The sequence below is a fragment of the Heterodontus francisci genome, chromosome 14 (assembly GCF_036365525.1).
Source record: "Heterodontus francisci isolate sHetFra1 chromosome 14, sHetFra1.hap1, whole genome shotgun sequence".
NCBI lineage: Eukaryota > Metazoa > Chordata > Chondrichthyes > Heterodontiformes > Heterodontidae > Heterodontus > Heterodontus francisci.
In genome coordinates this window covers 96,917,583-96,936,296 of record NC_090384.1, presented here as the reverse complement: position 1 = coordinate 96,936,296, position 18,714 = coordinate 96,917,583, and the positions used below count along the sequence as shown (strand labels likewise).

The following is an 18,714-nucleotide window of genomic DNA, read 5'->3' as shown; positions in this document are numbered from 1 at the left end:
TCATTTCCACTTCTAGCGTGGACTTCATTGTCATCCCCAACTCTTTCCCTTTTTAAAAAAAATAAATCTCCCTCTATAGATAAAAGCCATTATTCTTATTCATAAATTTAAACAAAAGTAACACTCACCAACGTTGGATCGATATCTTCAATAGCCAACAGCCTATTGTATATGCTGTGTACCTTTTCATATTTCATCCGACTCTTGAAAAAAACAGAAGTGTGCCCATTAACTATACGAGTAAAATATGACAGGGAGCAGGAAGTAAAAATTAAGGTAGTGTACATTTTACATACTAGAGGACAGCATGATCACTACTCACTTCTTCATAGTCTGCATAAGCAAAATAAAGCAGCATGTTCTTCTTTAACAAAGTGCTGATGGCTCTCTCATAGATATTTGCAGCCTCATCGCTGAACAGCTTTGCATTGTTCATGTCCTGCCACAGAGCAATATGTATTACAAAATCTCACCTAATGAATCATCGCTGATCATCTGCACAGCAGGAATTCTTAGACAATTATGTGAAAGATCTGTGAGCTCAAAAAAATACCAGCAATGCACCATGAAAATGTTAGTATAGAAGATATACAGCAGGGCTATGGAAAATAAACCATGTTTGTGACACAAATCGGCTCTCGACAACCTGATGAGGGTTTTTTAAAACATCTGCTTGGATGTAACAATAACTTGCATTTATATAGTGCCTTTAATGTAGTAAAGCATCCAAAGGCACGTCACAGGAGTGTTATAAAACAAACTGTGACACCAAGACACATGAAGAGATATTAGGGCAAGTGACCAAAAGTTTGGTCAAAGAGGTACGTTTTAAAGAGTACCTTAAAGGAGAGACAGGTAGAGAGGCAGAGAAGTTTAGGAAGTGAATTCCAGAGTTTAGGGTCTAGACAGCTGAAAGCACAGCCACCAAAGGTGGAGCAGATAAAATCAGGGATGAGCAAGAGGCCAGAACTGGAGGAATGTGGATGTCTCCGAGGGATGAGGGGCTGCAGGAGGTTGCAGAGATAGGGAGTTAACCTCACTATGTAAATGGAATGGGGAGAGGAAATCGGAGAACAATGCTAGTGTGATGTGGTGGGGTGTGGAAATCAGAGAAATCATTTCCAGTTATATTGGGCAACATACATAGTGGGCAAATTGTGTTCCTGATAATCATTGGGGTCTGTACAGGTCTTAAACTACTGGATAAACGACAACTGTGAATAAGAACCACATGTACTATCTATAAGGTTCACTGCAGCAACTCGCCAATGTTTCTTCGACAGCATCTTCCAAATCTGCAACCGCTACCACCTAGAAGGACAAGGGCAGCAGCTGCATGGGAACACCACCACCTGCAAGTTCCCCTCCAAACCACACACCCTCCTGACTTGAAACTCTATCAGCATTCTTTCACTTTCACTTGGTCAAAATCCTGGAACTCCCTGTTCAACCCCAGAAAGCTTGTTATGGAAAGATAAGGCTGGAGCCTGTCTTTACTCAGTTTCACGTTGATTGTGCAGAGTAAAAGGATTACAGACATGTAGCTCCTCACTCCAAAACCTTACACCAGTCTCAGTGAGTGTCGGCTTATAAGTGCTCAAGACCCCAATTAACACCCTTCCACTTGCACATAATCAAATAATTTATATACAATTAACACTCCCCACTCTCTAACATCACTGCGAGTGTACCTACATCACATGGCCTGCAGCAGTTCAAGGGCAATTAGAGATGGGTAATAAATACTGGCCTTGACAGTGATACCCACATCCCATGAAGGAATAAAATAACATTGGGAAGGAAACATCGAAATAAAAAGTCACCAAGAAAAGATTGGATGCCAACAGAGAAACATGCTGGGAGACAGTAAGCCAATGGGCCAGAATGAAGGGGTTGACCATTGGAAGGCAGATGCTCAGGGCAGTTGGTAATACAAATATTATTAATAGTTGCTAAGGAGATTCAAACATCACTAGCCATAATCCACCACTGTTGATCAAGACATGTAGTTGTCAGGTTAGTTTTTCCACAAACCATGATGCATGCTGCAACACGGGGTGTTAATGACAGGTTCTTTTAAATTTTCCGCGCAGTTGATTATCGTGTTCCAGGCTGTGGAATTCATTAAGTAATGGCCTCAGGAAAGCCCAAGTTATATTAACCAGTTCTGTAAAACAAATTATTTCTCCAGTACTCTCCATTAAAATAGGAACAATATTTCTCTCCTAAGTGGCGTTTTAGGGTATTCAACACCCACATCCCATGAGTGAACAAAAAAATTACAAAGTTTGTCACATTCTATTAATTGTGATTTGGTTGAATTGAACAAGATGCACAGATCATTTGGCAGAATTGACCACGTACTAGCTTACCCCCTTTTCTGCTAGCAATTTGCTTGATTGCTCCAGGTACTGGGCAGCTTCATACCAGATGTCAGGATGATGTCCTAAAACCAGCAGACATTGTTCGTAGGCAAACATAACTGCAACAAAGACACATACAATTCTTTAGAATCTATATAAATGTTGTGTCACTTCTATAGCAGTTCTTTCCTACCATGTGAACATCGATAATGGCGCTTTATTTTCAGATAACTATTTTTAAACAGAATTTGTATCGACTCCTACCTTTTTTCCTATGTTAAAAAGCCATCCAATTTATATAAGCACCTTGTAATGTCCTTCTAAGATATCCCAAAGAGCTTTACAGACAACACAATACTTCAGTAGTACAACAATAACTTGCATTTATATAGTATCTCTAACATAGTAAAATATCCCAAGGTGCTTCACAGGAACATTATCAAACAAAATTTGACACTGAGCCACATAAGGAGATATTAGGACAGGTGATCAAAAACTTAATCAACGAGGTATGTTTTAAGGAGCGTCTTAAAGGAGGACGGAGAGGCAGAGATTTCGGGAGGGAATTCCAGAGCTCATTGCAATGACCGTTATGTAAACAAATATGGCAGCCATCTTGTGCACAGCAAAATCCCTCAAATAGCAGTGAAATGAATGACCAATTAATCTGTTTTTGGACTGCCTTTGAGTAATACTGCACTGGCCCTGTTAAGTAGTCTCACCTCGTTTAGTGATTAGTGTTTGGTCTTCTGTGCGAAGTGGGTTACTTTTTTCCCATTGGATATACTTCTTCCACATGTCGACCTGTTGTGCTTCCTGTGGGCTGTTCTGCGGTGGGACTGATGGCGCATTGCGATCCAGACCTTTCATGACCGTCTCGTATTCCTGTATACAAAGGCACAAAAGTCCGGTTTACAAAAAAAATCAGACTCTCAGCTTTTAAAATTTTTCTAGTTTCCAGCAACTTAAGACACAAGTGTTGTGAAGGAAAACAGGAATACCTTTGCCACTCGTCGAGCATTCATGTAATCTCTGCTACGATCTTCAATCATTTTCTTAGCCAGGTGAATATTGATGCTCTATGGAGGAACAGATCACAACATTCAACTAGCTGTTTTCTTTCATCATTAAAAACTTCTGTATCTATAGTTGCACCTCAGCTAAATGAGTAGTTCTGCAAAAGCTGCTAGTTCCATTAATTAACAAACTATGAAAATAGAGGCTTTTTAATCCCATGACACCTTTATTAAGGCAATCTTCTTTAATGAAATATGCTCAATATGTTGTTCTCTCCATTCTGAAATAACAGTTACATGCTTTACATCAACCTTTTCCATCCCATAGCAGGAGCAAGTCATTTCACAAGTCGCTTCAGAAACCTCTTTGTTCTGAAAATCTATGTAGTGTTAGCATTTGGCAGTGGAGATTCACTTAAAGCAGTTGTCAGATGGAATATGCACATCTTCCAACTTTCATTTTATGGGGCTAGTATGGCACATTCATGGAGAAACAGGCCAAATAATCGGACACTGCATTCATAGTTTCTAGTGCGAGTAGCAGCTCTTGGATACCTAAACTACTACTAGTCGTCTCTTTAAGGCACTCTAACAACATGATAACTGGTTGCATTATGATACTAAAATCAAATCCACAGTGAATGTGGGAAAATGTGTGCAAAATGTAAAGAGGTTGAAGTTACTCCTTGCACCAAATGAGTTGACATGTTCAGAGGAAATTCTTGCGGTTGCAATGTTGAACCATTTAAAATTTTGGGGAGAAGTTTAATCCAAATGTATTAACTCATTCTTGAATATCACAGAGTAATTTCAGCCTCCATGACTTATTCCTGTAATGCTGAAAAAGAACTACACAAAAAATGCATTTGTTGACATAGCATAGTGTTGATTCCCAAAACAGTTCTGACACACCAGAGATTTTGGCGTTTCTTAGCTCTGTCAGTACAGCACTCAACCCCCCTGCAGAGAGCTAAGTTTTGAACTGAAATCCAAAGGTAACCATCGCCTACTAATGAACCAGCAGTTCTCAAACAGATGGCTAAACTGGAGAAGCTGAGGTTGTTCTCCTTAGAGCAGCGAAGGCTAAGTGGAGATTTGATAGGTGTTTAAAATCATGAAATGTTTAGATACAGTAAATAAAGAGAAAATGTTTCCAATGGCTGAAGTGTCGATAATTGCAGGACACAGATTTAAGGCGAGTGTCAAAGGAACCAGAGGCAATAACGTTTTTACACCAGGATAGTGGAAAGGATTTGGAATGAACAGCCTCATAAGATGTGGATACAAATTCAATAGTAGTTTTCAAAAGGAAATTAGATAAATACCTGAAGGAGAAAAAATTGAAAGGATATGATTATGGCAATAATTATGGGTGATTTTAATCTACATATAAACTGGAAAAATCAGATTGGCAATAGTAACCTGGATGAGGAGTTCATAAAATGCTTTCGAGATAGAGTAGCAGGTTCTGGAACTAACCAGAGAGCAGGTTATATTAGGCTTGGTATTGTGTAATATGACAGGATTAATTAATGACCTCAGCGTAAAGGCACCTCTAGGTAGCAGTGACCACAATATGATTGAATTTTACATCCAGTTTGAAAGAGAGAAGAGTGGGTCTAAGACTAGTATTTTAAACATGAATAAGGGCAACTATGTGGGCATGAAAGCTGAACTAGCTGAAGTGAACTGGGTTACTAAGCTTGGAGATAGATCAATAGAAAAGCAGTGGCAGACATTCACGGGGCTATTTAAGAATACTCAGAATAAGTATATTCCTATGATAAAGAAAAATTCTAAGGGGAGGGCCCACCATCCGTGGTTAATGAAAGAAGTTAATGAAAGCATCAAACTTAAGGAAAAGGCATATAATTGTGCAAAGATGAGTGGCAGTTCAGATGATTGGTCAGAATATAAAGAACGGCAGAGAATGACTAAAAGGTTAATCAGGAGAAAGAAATTAGAGTATGAGAGGAAGGTAGCTAGAAATGTAAAAACAAATAGCAAGAGTTTCTACAGGTATTTAAAAAGGAAAAGAGTAAGTAAAGTGAGTGTTCGTCCTCTAGAGAATAAGGAAATGGCGGAAGAAATGAACAAATATTTTGCTTCTGTCTTCGCTATACAGGATACAAAAAATATTCCAGTAATAGCTGTAAATCAGGAGGTGGAAGCGAGAGAGGAACTTGGTGAAATTACAATCACCAGGGAAGTGGTACTGAGCAAACTGATGGAGCTGCGGGCTGACAAATTCCCGGGTCCTGATGGACTTCATCCTAGTGTCTTAAAAGAGGTGGCTAATGAGGTAGTAGATACGTTGGTGTTAATTTTTTTAACTTTGCTAGATTCTGGAAAGGTTCCATCAGACTGGAAAGTAGCAAATATAACCCTCTATTCAAGAAGGTGGGGGGGAGGCAGAAAACAGGTAACTATAGGCCAGTTAGCTTGACGTCTATAAATGAAATGTCAGTCAGGTGAAATCTGCTTGAACTGTAGAGTAATCTTTGGGGCTAAAGTTTTTACCTCTTCATATTTATTATAATCACGCCATAGTTGTTCAATATTTATCATAGGATTGACACAGCCTCGCTGATACACCCGACGAACTGCTGTTATCCTTTGGTTCTCTGCGTAGGATCCCACAGCTTCCCTATCAAAGAGACATGTCATTTGCAGAATTAGCATAGGTTTTAGACTTTTGACAAAAAAAAAATACCCAAATGAGTGAATTAAAAAAACAATACTTACACTCCTTTTAAAAAGTTAATGTAATCAACCCAAATCTGTAAAAGATTTACAATTATTAAAATTAATGCAGTTCTAGTTCACAATGCATTAAAAAAAAACTTTTTTGAAAAAGCTTCAGTAGCAAATGAAAAGAATTACTTGATAAGACATAATCTCCATGCCGATTTTGTCCAAAGCAAAATCATATGCTTGGGCCATCTTCTCTCTGGAATGCAATGAATGAAGATGTTGAAGAATGATAAGGAATACCATCTTTGATACTTTATTCTAAAACTATTTAAAAAAAAGCCAAGGTGAAAGAAAGTTACAGCATTTTATTAATGTTTTTGAACTATCATTCCTTACTTGTAACTGGGAAGTTTGCCTTTAGTTTCCCGTACATAGGCCAAATAACATTTCCATAGATCAATATGCAAAACCTTCATAAGACATCGCTGAAACAACTGGAAACAAATGAAAGCAAAATGTGTCATTTCTGAATAATAAACTTTTTTTTTAAAACATGTATTTCTTCACACTCTTTGGATCCTCCTGCACCATAAATTATTCCATGACCAAGTGGAACTGTTGCCAAGTCTTCACCAATCTGGTTCAAAGCAGCTCTATTTATATAGAGTAAATTTGGTAACGGTACACTTCAGGCTAGGAGCCTGACTCCACCAGAGAATGGATTGGAATGGAGGTCTGTGCACTTGATTCATTGAATTACATAGAATATACAGACAGAAACAGGCTATTCAGCCCAAACAGTCTATGCTGGTATTTATTATGCTCCACTAGAGCCTCCTCCCATCATTCCTTACCTAACTGTATCAGCCTAACTCTCTATTCCCTTCTCCCTCGTTATGTTTATCTAGCTTCCCCTTAAATGCACCTACACTATTCACCTCAACTACTCCCTGTGGCAGCAAGTTCTGGGTAAACAAAGTTCCTCCTGCGTTCCTATTTGATTTCTTGGTGGCTATCTTATATTGATGGCATCTAGTTTTAGTCTTCCCCACAAATGGAAACAAATTCTCTTGTGTCAAAACCTCACAATTTTAAAGACCTCTATCAGGTTACCCCTGAGCCTTCTCTTTTCAAGAGAAATGAGGCTTGAACCATGGCTTCTAAAATGCAAAGTCTATCACTAAATTCCTCCATGAATCAACCATTATTTACTTTAACATACTGCATTTAACCTCCCCTCCCTCTGGGAAAGTCCCTTGCCTCCAGCTTGACACTTCTGCTATGTGGCTTGGCCTAAGACCAGGTGCCATGCATAAGAAGTCTTTCATCCATTAATTTGCAAACAACTCCTTCCCATGATATTCGGTTCATGGTGCTGCTCTGTTACACCACCGTACAATAACAAGTTCTCTTTTTTTACAAAAAAAAGCTGAACCTAAAACATGTCAAGAGACGTAGACATAGATATGCAAATATCGTCATATATTACAACAGCCCACTGTTCCAAATGTTTAGAGCTTGTTTTAACTGTGCGAGATATTCAGAATTGTTAACAAGTTGTCAGTTTAGCAACGTGCTCTTTGGGATGGCAGAGGCTGCTGACTGCATGTAAAAAACAACCTGTGATGAGACCAGTCTGTGTAAAAATTAATGAACTTGGTTCACACAACATCAAAAAAAAATTCTAAGACATGGATGCTGCTCATTAAGACTTGTGAAAACCATTAAAGTTATCAAGCTAAGATAGGGTTCACTGACAGACTAACTATAACGTAAGATTCTCTCAGCTCTAGCAAAGTACCAGGATTAAAAATGAAACAGGTTTACCTTTTCAACTTTGTCGTAGTTTTTTGCTTTTATCTGTAGCAATAAATAGAGATTCAATCATTAAACCTGATATAAGTACAAAGGAACTCTGTCATAAGAAGAGTAAACATTTCCAGCATTATTATAGTTACAGATAACTCTTGCAGGAACGCTCCTCACTGTAGAATTCAGGCATAGAAGAGAGCATTATAAAAGATATATACAGTCAACAGTAATTATTTCTGTGACTGATTCAGATTAACTTTCATTGACTGTGATTTAAATGATAGTGAGCCATTTATTAAGAAAGGAAAGATTACTGGTTTATTTCCAAAAATTATTCAACAAATTATGAAAATTATACAGTATAGGGAAAGGAGAGAGCAAAAGAGATAAAGAGTGACCCACAATAAGTTCAAATATAAAATCACTGCACCCGTTTAATGATCTTGCCATACAAGTAGTCTACAAGAAAGGGCCCACTGCACTTTGAAATACAATTATTTACTTTGTATGCTTAAAAACAATTTGCATTTCATCAATTCACTCTAGTTACTACCATGTTCTAATAAACATCATGAAGTTCACACCAGATGACAAGTAGCCTTCCCCACCCACCCAAACACTGCAGTGGAGACCTACTGAGATCAGCACAATTCTATCAAATGACAAGTTGGTCTTAAAGATGGGATTTGATTCCAACAGGGCACAAGACAATACTGAGAATTTTAGCTACAAATCAGATTGGGACATGACTATGTAGGATCTGGAGCTGATATTTACCAGGCTCCAGTTTTAGTTTAGTTTAGAGATACAGCACTGAAACAGGCCCTTCGGCCCACCGAGTCTGTGCCGACCATCAACCACCCATTTATACTAATCCTACACTAATTCCATATTCCTACCACATTCCCACCTGTCCCTATATTTCCCTACCACCTACCTATATGAGGGGCAATTTATAATGGCCAATTTACCTATCAACCTGCAAGTCTTTGGCATGTGGGAGGAAACCGGAGCACCCGGAGGAAACCCACGCAGACACAGGGAGAACTTGCAAACTCCACACAGGCAGTACCCAGAATTGAACCCGGGTCACTGGAGCTGAGGCTGCGGTGCTAACCACTGCGCCACTGTGCCGCCCCATTTCAAAGGTAAAATGAAATTTCACATTTTTGCTGAGGGGTTAAAGGTGCAGCTGCAGTGGGTTAGAGTTCTGCAAATAAATACTGCAAAAATAAACCAATTCTCGCCTGCATCACGACAACACACCTTGACTTGAGGTTTTGTTGCTCACGGCACAAATTCTAGATTTGATTTCTCCTAGTGTGAGGTGAGGAAACAAGCCACAACTCCTGTTGGCTCCTCCCATATCATCCAAGCTTAAGAAACAAAACATTTTGAATATTTCCAACATCTTTTGAAGGTTTCCATTTTCAAAATAAAAGGACAAATAAAAGTCTAACTTCTTTGCTTTGAAAGAGATGAGAAGTGAAGGGGTGTACAAACAGATAAAATGGTTTAATGTAATAACCATTAATAAAAAGAAAATGCCCTGCAGCCATCAAGGATATGGCCTTCTTGTGGAGCTCCCTTTCTTTAAGTGATGAAATGTTGAGCCATGAATAGAATGTTTGTGACTGAAGTCTGTGTTACTTACTTGCAGAACAAGCTTCACAGTCCGTTAGCTCTAATACCACGTGAGCATCTCCTCTAGCACATTTATTTTCAACAGTAAAGCTTTGCAGCATTGAATTAGAAACACTTCCACACAAGCCTGCAAAAGATCACCATGTTAGAGACAGTTCAGCTCCTGATTATCACCTACTGCTCTCCCTCAGCTATGAATCAGTACTCCTCTATGTTGAACACCACTTGCAAGAAGCATTGAGGGTGGCAAGGACACAGAATATACTCCAAGTGGGGGACTTCAATGCCCTTCACCAAGAGTGGCTTGAAACCACCACTATTGGCCGAACTGGCCGAGTCCTGAAGATCATAGCTGCCAGGCTGCGTCTGCAGCAGGTGGCGAGGGAACCAACAAGAGGGAAAAATCTGCTTGGCCTTACCCTCATGAATCTACATGTCGCAGATGCACTGTCCATGACAATATTGGTAGGAGTGACCACTGCACAGGCCTTGTGAAGATGAAAACCCGACCACACTGAGGATTACCATCCATTGTGTTGTGTGGCACTACCCCCATGTTAAATGGGATGGGTTCAGAAGAGATCTAGCAGCTAGACAAAAACTAGGCATCCATAAGGTGCTGTGGGTCATCAGCAGCAGCAGAATTGTATTCAACCACAATCTGTAACCTCATGGCCTGGCACAAGGGATCAACCCTGGCTGAATGAGGAGTACAGGACAGCATGCCACTACCAGCACCAGGCATATCTAAAAATGAGGAGCCAACCTGGTAAAGCTACAACACAGGACTAAATGCACGTTAAACAGCAGAAGCAGCATACAACAGATCTAAGCGATCCCACAACCAATGGATCAGATCAAAGTTCTGCAGTGGTGCCACATCCAGTTGTGAATGGTGGTGAATAATAACAATAACATATAACCAGAGAAGGAGGCTCCACAAACATCCCCGTCCTCAATGACGGGGGAGCCCAGCACGTCAGTGCAAAAGACAAAGCTGAAGCATTTTCAACCATCTTCAGCCAGAAGTGCAGAGTAGATGATCCATCTTGGCCTCCTCCTGAAGTCCCCAGCATCATAGATGCCAGTCTTCAGCCAATTCGATTGACTCCATGTGACATCAAGAAACGACTGAAGGCACTGGATCCAGCAAAGGCTATGGGCCCCAACAACATCCCGGCTGTAGTACTGAAGACGTGCTCTGGAAGTAGCTGCACCCCTAACCAAGCTGTTCCAGTACAGCTATAACACTGGCATCAATCAATGTGGAAAATTGCCCACGTATGTCCTGTCCACAAAAAACAGGACAAGTCCAATCTGGCCAATTACCAGCTGTTACGACTAGGTGAGGCAGGGGTCTAGGGGTTCTCTCTCAGCGTTTGCCTGGTCTAACCATAACAGGGTTTAATTTAAGAACACCATGTTTTAGCTCCCCCCCCACCCCCCCCCCCTCAGTGAATCCTTGTTCACTGCTTTCCAATTGTAAGGTAAAGAAATCAGACAGGTTTTCTTAGATTTAAACAAGAAAGGTGGAAGTCTATTAATCTTAAACTCCAATTCGGTCAACGACTATGAGTACGCGACATGACCACGCTGGCATGCATAAGCGATAAACGTATGCAGATAGAGACAGAAAAAGAAGGAATAAAGGGAAAATGTTTGAGGCAATATCTGGTCGTTATTTATGGTCTTTTAAGTCAGACGTGGAGTCTTTGGTTGCCGGTAAGTCTTGCTGTTCATTGAGGGCCAGTGCATGCTTCAATTTGTTTCAATGTAGGAGTCTTTTCTCTTGAGGTTTAAGCGACTTCAGTGGGTCCGGAGGCTTGTGAGAAAGCGAAAGAGAGCCAGCCAGGAGAGAGGCTGTCTTGTTCCAGGTTCAGTTACAATCTGCAGTCTGACCTTCAAATTGTCCTGTGTCTAGTTCAAAAAGCTTGGACCAGCAGGTTAGACATGTGACCAGCTGGTTTAACCACTTCTGCGTTTGTGGATTCTAAAGCTCTCGCCGAGGGGGTGTAGGGCTGTCTCTTACTCTGACAAGATGTGGATCACCATTGCCCAGCCCAATCTCTGTTAATTAAATCAGTGAGCAATTCTTTTCTCTCTCCAAGTACTGTCTCTTAGTTTGCAAGTGTTCTCTAGCCAAGTGTCTGGTGATCTCTTTTTTAAACAAGTCATTTCTTCCCACCAGCAACAGTTTAAATTAATGTTCATATGACAAAATTAAGATGTCTCATTCTTAGCAGGTGGGGGTCTTCATGCCACCTCCACACCCAGTGGAATGAAATGCAATTTCGTTTTAAAAGAGCATTTCATTAAAAGGGACGAGTGAGAAGATAAGTACAGGAAAACACACATGCATCTCTCTCATTCATTCATAAATCCTAACAGTTGTTACAGTCTGTCTTTTCTTGGTAGCAGTGCTACTTTAAACTGCCCTTTTTGGCATCCCAATGAACATGTGGTTTTTGGGGAAGTTTTTCAGTTTGCACATTTCCACGACTGCCGAGAGTCTTTGTTCTTGTTGAGATCTGCAGGGGGAGGGTTATATTTAATTAGCCCTAAGTGGGAGTTCTGTTCATGGCCGTCGGCAGTGGGCGGTTGTACTCTGAACTCTTTTTCAGTGCTTTGATGAATCATGCAAGGATTTTTCACCTTAGGGGAGGGTTGGTTCCCTTTTCTCCTGACTGTAGGGGGGGGGGGATTCCTTGCTAATCCTCCCTTGGTCCTCTGGGACACTCCTGCTTGCAGGTATTTGTCCAGATTCTGCTGCACTCCCCTGCGGTATTTCGACTAGGTGAGGCATCACCCACTTGAGGACTTTCATTGTCTGCAGGTTCCTGTAAATGCTGTTAGCAACTCTGGTAGGCTGCTTTTAGTGTCTGCATTTACATAGGAGGATGTGGGGTCTAACTTTTCCAATATTTCAGAGTTGGCTGACTGACTGGACCGTAGGGGTTTCCATTTGGGATTCTTCCCAGACTTCCTTTAACCTGCCATCTTAGTCCCTTTATCCCCGTTCCTTTCTAACATTTTGCCAGCCTTGTGCCTGCCTGTCCTTTTTGTTCTCGGCAGGGGGCTCTTACAATTCAGCAGCCCTCTGCTGGAGGGTCCTCCAAACACCAATACTGGACTTAGGGGTGCAGATTTCACTGTAGGTAGGGGTTTCCCCTTAACCTGACACATATGGCAGCTCCTACAGTACTCCACCACATCTTTGTGGAGTTTTGGCCAGTCAAACTGCTGTCTTATGCAGGCTTTGGTTTTTCATATACTGACACATACAGCCACTGTAATCTCATGGGCCATTCTTAATATTTCTCTCTGGTACCTCTGCAGCACCACTAACTGGTGAACCACTGTGGGGCGGCACAGTGGTTAGCACCGCAGTCTCACAGCTCCAGGGACCCGGGTTCGATTCTGGGTACTGCCTGTGTGGAGTTTGCAAGTTCTCCCTGTGTCTGCGTGGGTTCCCTCCGGGTGCTCCGGTTTCCTCCCACATGCCAAAGACTTGCAGGTTGATAGGTTAATTGGCCATTATAAAATTGCCCCTAGTATAAGATAGGTAGGTGGTAGGAAAATGTGGGGATGTAGTAGGAATCTGGGATTAGTGTAGGATTAGTATAAATGGGTGGTTGATGGTCGGCACAGACTCGGTGGGCCGAAGGGACTGTTTCAGTGCTGTATCTCTAAACTAAACTTCTTGCTCTCAGGTCTGTGAGGAGGACTCCATTTCCTCATCAATACCTCTTTCTTTAAATAGAAGCAATCAAGGACTCGCTCTGCTTCACTTTCAGACTGGGCAGCTTGTGCTAACTCTCTCAATACTGGGCCCGCTAGGGAAGATCCATTCAACACATTCCCTGGGTCTTCTAACTTTCCGAAGAAAGTCTCAGACAGACCTCAAGGTCATTTGCCTGCAGTGACAATTCAGTGTCCTCTGGGGGAGCTGGTTTGATCATGGCCTGATTCACTATACATTCAGGGAAACTGCAGCGGACTGTCTCCTGCCACCTCCTTGTCTCTCTAAACTCCTGCAGTCTCTCTTTCTCTGCTGGGGAAGCTACCAACTTCATCCCAACCAGATTATTACCTAGGAGCAGGACAACCCCGTCCGCAGGCAAACTAGGGACAATCCCTACGGTCACCGGTCCCGAAACTAGGTTGCGCTCCAAGTGCACCCTGTGTAAAGGCATACACTGCCCTGCAATACCATTCACCACCATTCTGGTGTTCACTGCTCTCTCTGGGGGAATGGTCAGGCCTTTTCCCAGTAAAAGGGATCTAGTGGCCCCTGTGTCCCTGAGAATTACTATGGGCTTGCTTGCCCCACTCGAGGGGTATGGGGTTACTTTCCCTTCAGATACAGAACCCTGACAACCTTCAGGAATCCTATTAGATTTTCCTGCACTTGCAGCGGTAAGCTTCCTGGGTCTCACTCTTACTGCAGTTAAAGCCACAGCTTGTTCTGCTGTGCTTTCCATCAGGGTCCTTTCTCCGTCACTGAGCGGGTGTGCCCTGATTAACCCTACAGGTTTTCCCTTTAGTTTCCAGCAGTCTGCTCTTAAATGCCCTGTTTTATTACAATGGAAGCACACAGGTCTCCGGGTCTCATTCCTACTTACAGCACCTTCCTTTTTGGCTGGAGGAGGGCCCCCTGTGTCTCCTGTTTTTCCTTCCCTCCCGGGACTGCTTGGGCTTCTATCACCTTCCCACCCTTTGTCCTTTTCGGATTTGTGGGGGTCATTAGGAAACCGATTTATAAATGAGAGCAAACTCATCAGCCAAAGTGCGGCTTGCTGGGCTCTATGAACCTTCTGTTCCTCTACATGTATCTTTATGGAGAGAGTTTTTAAATTCTTCTAGCAAATTTACCTCTCTGAGATTTTCATAGCTGAGCTGCACTTTAAGAGCCCTCGGCCCCTGGTCAAAAGCCAGCTCCTTATTTCTCTCAAACTCCAGGTAAGTTTGATCAGCTTGCTTCTTGAGGGTTCTAAACTTTTGGCGATAAGTTTCCGGTACTAACTCATGTGCCCCGAGGATAGCATTTTTTGTCAGTTCATAATCTGATGAACTCTCATCGGGCAACATGGAATAAAGCTCATGGGCTTTTCCAGTTAGCTTACTTTATAGCAGGAGAGTCCAAGCCTCAGCTGGCCAGTTTAACTGCCTTGCCAGTTTTTCAAAAGACACAAAAACGCTTCCAAGTCTCCCTCATTGAATTTTGGGATCCGTTGGGAGAGTTCTAACAATTCTGCACCCACCCCTGAATTACGCTCCTCCATATTAGTCATGCTTTCATAGAGTCATAGAGTCGTACAGCATAGAAACAGGCCCTTCGGCCCACTGCGTCCATGCTGACCATAATGCCTATCTATACTAATCCCAACTGCCTGCATTACTTCCATATCCCTCTATGCCTTGCTCATTCAAGTACCAGTCCAGATGCCTCTTAAATGTTGCTACTGTTCCTGCCTCCACCACCTCCTCAGGCAGCTCATTCCAGATACCCACTATTCTTTGTGTGAAAAATTTACTCCTTTGTTCCCCTGTAAACCTCCTTCCTCTCACCTTAAATCTTTGCCCTCTAGCTTTAGTCACCCCTACCATGGGAAACAGACTCTGGCTATCTACCCTATCTATACCTCTCATAATTTTATATACCTCTATCATGTCACCTCTCAGCCTCCTTCGCTCCAGGGAAAACAGACCCAGCCTATCCAATCTCTCTTTATAACTCAAGCCCTCCAAACCAGGCAACATCCTTGTGAATCTTTTCTACACCCTCTCTAGCTTGATCACATCTTTCCTGTAGTGCGGCGACCAGAACTGCACACACTATTCCAAATGCGGCCTAACCAACGTTATGTACAACTGTAACATGACGTCCCAACTCTTGTACTCAATGCCTCGGCCGATGAAGGCAAGCATGCCATATGCCTTCTTGAGCACCCTGTCTACCTGTGTTGCCACTTTCAGGGAACTATGTACTTGCACCCCAATGTCTCTCTGCTCAACAACACTCCCCAGGGTCCTGCCATTGACTGTATATGTCCTGCCCTGGTTTAACTTCCCAAAATGCATCATTGCACATTTGTCTGCATTAAATTCCATTTGCCACTCCCTAGCCCACTTTCCCAGTTGATCTATATCCTGTTGTAACCTTAGACAACCTTCTTCACTGTCCACTATACCAATTTTGGTGTCATCTGCAAACTTACTAATCATGCCCCTTACATTCACATCTAAGTCATTAATATACATTACAAACAACAGAGGGCCCAGCACCGATCCCTGCGGCACACCACTGTTCACCGGCCTCCAATCTGAAAAACAACCCTCCACTACCACCCTCTGCTTCCTATCACCAGGCCAAATTTGTATCCAATTTGCTAGCTCACCCTGGATCCCATGTGTTCGAACCTTCTGGACCAGCCTACCATGCGGGACCTTGTCAAAGGCCTTGCTAAAGTCCATGTAGACAACATCCATCGTCCTGCCCTCGTCAATCCTCTTGGTCACCTCCTCGAAAAACTCAATCAAATTCGTGAGACATGATTTCCCACGCACAAAGCTATGCTGACTATCCCTAATCAGACCATGCCTTTCCAGATGCTGGGGTTACTCTGTCGCCCCCTAGTTAACTCGTCACCTCAGCTCTCTCTCTCTTCACGTTCCTTCTGGAAGGCTCTCTCTTTCTCCCTCTCCCTTTCCTCAAATTCAAGTTTCCTCTATTCCAATTGTATCTTTGCTAACAATATCCTGTCAGAGTCTACTTCTAACCCTGTTTCTGCTTCTTCAGATTCAAGGGAAAAATGGTTGGCCACTAGTCTTAGGAGTTCAGACTTTCTAGCCTTGGCACGCACAGATGATCCCACACTGCTCAGCCATTTTTCTCAACTCCTCCATTGACAGTGCTTTTAACTTAACCCTAGTTACTTCACCCTGGCTTGGGGAGCTACTATTGCAGACATGTTAGTATTCTAGCACACACAACCACAAGAAAACATGTATTGAAATCTTTTCTCTTTTTGATTGGGATCAATCTGGCTTCCCACTTCCAATTTCTCGTTTATCTGTGGGTTAGATCCAGGATGCTAGCCCCCAAATTTCTGTTACGACCAGGTGAAATAGGGGTCTAGGTGTTCCCTCTCAGCCTTTGCCTGGCACCACCACCCCACCCCTCAGTGAATTTTGTTCACAGCTTTCCAATTGTAAGGCAAAGAAATCAGACGGGCTTTCTTAGATTTAAACAAGAAAGGTGGAAGTTTATTAATCTTAAATTCTAATTTGGTTAACGACTATGAGTACGCCACGCGGCCATGCTAGCATGTATATGCGATAAACAGACACGCAAATAGAGACAGGAAAAGTAGAAGGAATAAAGGGAAAAGGTTTGAGGCACTATCTGGTAGTTATTTACGGTTCTTTAAGTTCAATGTGGAGTCTTTGGTTGCCGGTAAGTCTTGCTGTTCGTTGGGGCCCAGTACATGCTTCAACTTGTTTCAATGTAGGAGTCTTTTCTCTCGAGGTTTAAGCGACTTCAGTGGGTCCGGAAGCTTGTGAGAAAGCGAGAGAGAGCCAGCCAGGAGAGAAGCTGTCTTGTTCCAGGTTCAGTTACAATCTGCAGTCCGACCTTCAAACTGTCCTGTGTCGAGGTCAAAAAGCTTGGACCAGCAGGTTAGACATGTGACCAGCTGGTTTAACCACTTCTGCGTTTGTGGATTCTAAAGCTCTTGGTGGGGGCGGGGGCATGAAGTGCTGTCTCTTACCCCGACAAGATGTGGATCACCATTGCGCAGCCCAATCTCTCTTAACTGAATCAGTGAACAATTCTTTTGTCTCTCCAAGCACTGACTGTTAGTATGCAAATGTCCTCCAGCCAAGTGTCTGGTGATCTCTTTTTATACAAGTAATTTCTTCACTCCAGCAACAGTTTAAAATTAATGTTCATATGACAAAATTAATATTCCTCATTCTTAGCAGGTGGGGGTCTTCATGACACCGGCCCATCAGTCTACTCTCGATCATTAACAAAGTGACAGAAGGTGTCAGTGACAGAGTTATCAAGCATTACTTAAACAGCAGTAACCTGCTCACCGATGCTCAGTTTGGGTTTCACCAGGACCACTTGGCTCCAGACCTCATTACAGCCTTGGTCCAAACACGGACAAAACAGCTGAATTCTAGAGGTGAGGTGAGAGTGACTACCATTGACATCAAGGCGGCGTTTGACTGAGTATGGCATCAAGGAACCTGAGCAAAATTGAAGTCAATGAGGATTGGGGGAAAACTCTCCACTTGTTGGAGTCATACCTAGTACAAAGGAATATGGTTGTGGTAGTTGGAGGCCAAACATCTAAATCCCAGGATATCGCTATAGGAGTTCTTCAGGGTAGTGTTCCAGGCATAACCATTTTCAGCTCTTTCATCAATGACCTTCCCTCCATCATAAGGTCTGAATTTGGGATGTTCGCTGATGATTCCAGTGTTCAGCATCATTAGCAACTCCTCAGATGCTGAAGCAGTCCATGTTCACATGCAGCAGGACCTGTACAGCATCCAGGCTTGGGCTGTTAAGTGGCAAGTAACATTCGTGCCACACAAGTGCCAGGCAATAACCATCTCCAACAAGACAGAATCTAACCATCTCCCCTTGGCATTCAACAGCATTACCATTGCTGTGGGTTATCACTGCCCAGAAAGTTAACTGGACCAGTCATATACTGTGGCTACAAGAGGTCAGAGGCTGGGAATTCTGTGGCAAGTAACTCACCTCCTGACTCCCCAAAGCCTGTCCATCATCTTCAAGGCACAAGTCAGGAGTGTGATGGAAATGTACGAGAGATGCAGAATTCATATTACTGCTGCGACCTTCCTATCATGATGCATATTAATCGATCAGTGACATTCTAAAGAACTACCAGAAAAGTACTGCAAATGAATACGAACTATGCTGGCCAGGTAGGTAAAATGGCAACCTAGTTTGGCTTTATTTTGAAAAGATGCCAGAAAACCAGGAATCTTTTGATGTAATGCACCTTGCATGCGAATCAGGTCACTGAAATGAACACATTAGTGTCAGCTACTCATCTTACAGACCAACTTGCATTCCTACTCTATCTACCCTCAAGATGTCAAACAGTTGGAGGAAGAGATATTGTTCAACTCATCAACCATTCCTCCAA

At 42.5% G+C, this 18,714-nt stretch overlaps 1 protein-coding gene across 1 annotated transcript in view; it reads right to left on the bottom strand.

The window, feature by feature from the left end:
• Window positions 1-18,714, bottom strand: part of cstf3 (cleavage stimulation factor, 3' pre-RNA, subunit 3) — a 102,755-nt gene that overhangs the window by 15,444 nt on the left and 68,597 nt on the right. The window contains exons 4-13 of the mRNA XM_068046586.1: window positions 7,901-7,933; window positions 6,470-6,567; window positions 6,263-6,329; window positions 6,125-6,159; window positions 5,900-6,026; window positions 3,365-3,442; window positions 3,086-3,248; window positions 2,373-2,482; window positions 323-439; window positions 129-203 (exon numbers count right to left, since the gene is read on the bottom strand). Of these exons, the coding sequence (XP_067902687.1) occupies window positions 129-203; window positions 323-439; window positions 2,373-2,482; window positions 3,086-3,248; window positions 3,365-3,442; window positions 5,900-6,026; window positions 6,125-6,159; window positions 6,263-6,329; window positions 6,470-6,567; window positions 7,901-7,933 (903 nt within the window). The remainder of the gene's footprint in view (window positions 1-128; window positions 204-322; window positions 440-2,372; window positions 2,483-3,085; window positions 3,249-3,364; window positions 3,443-5,899; window positions 6,027-6,124; window positions 6,160-6,262; window positions 6,330-6,469; window positions 6,568-7,900; window positions 7,934-18,714) is intronic.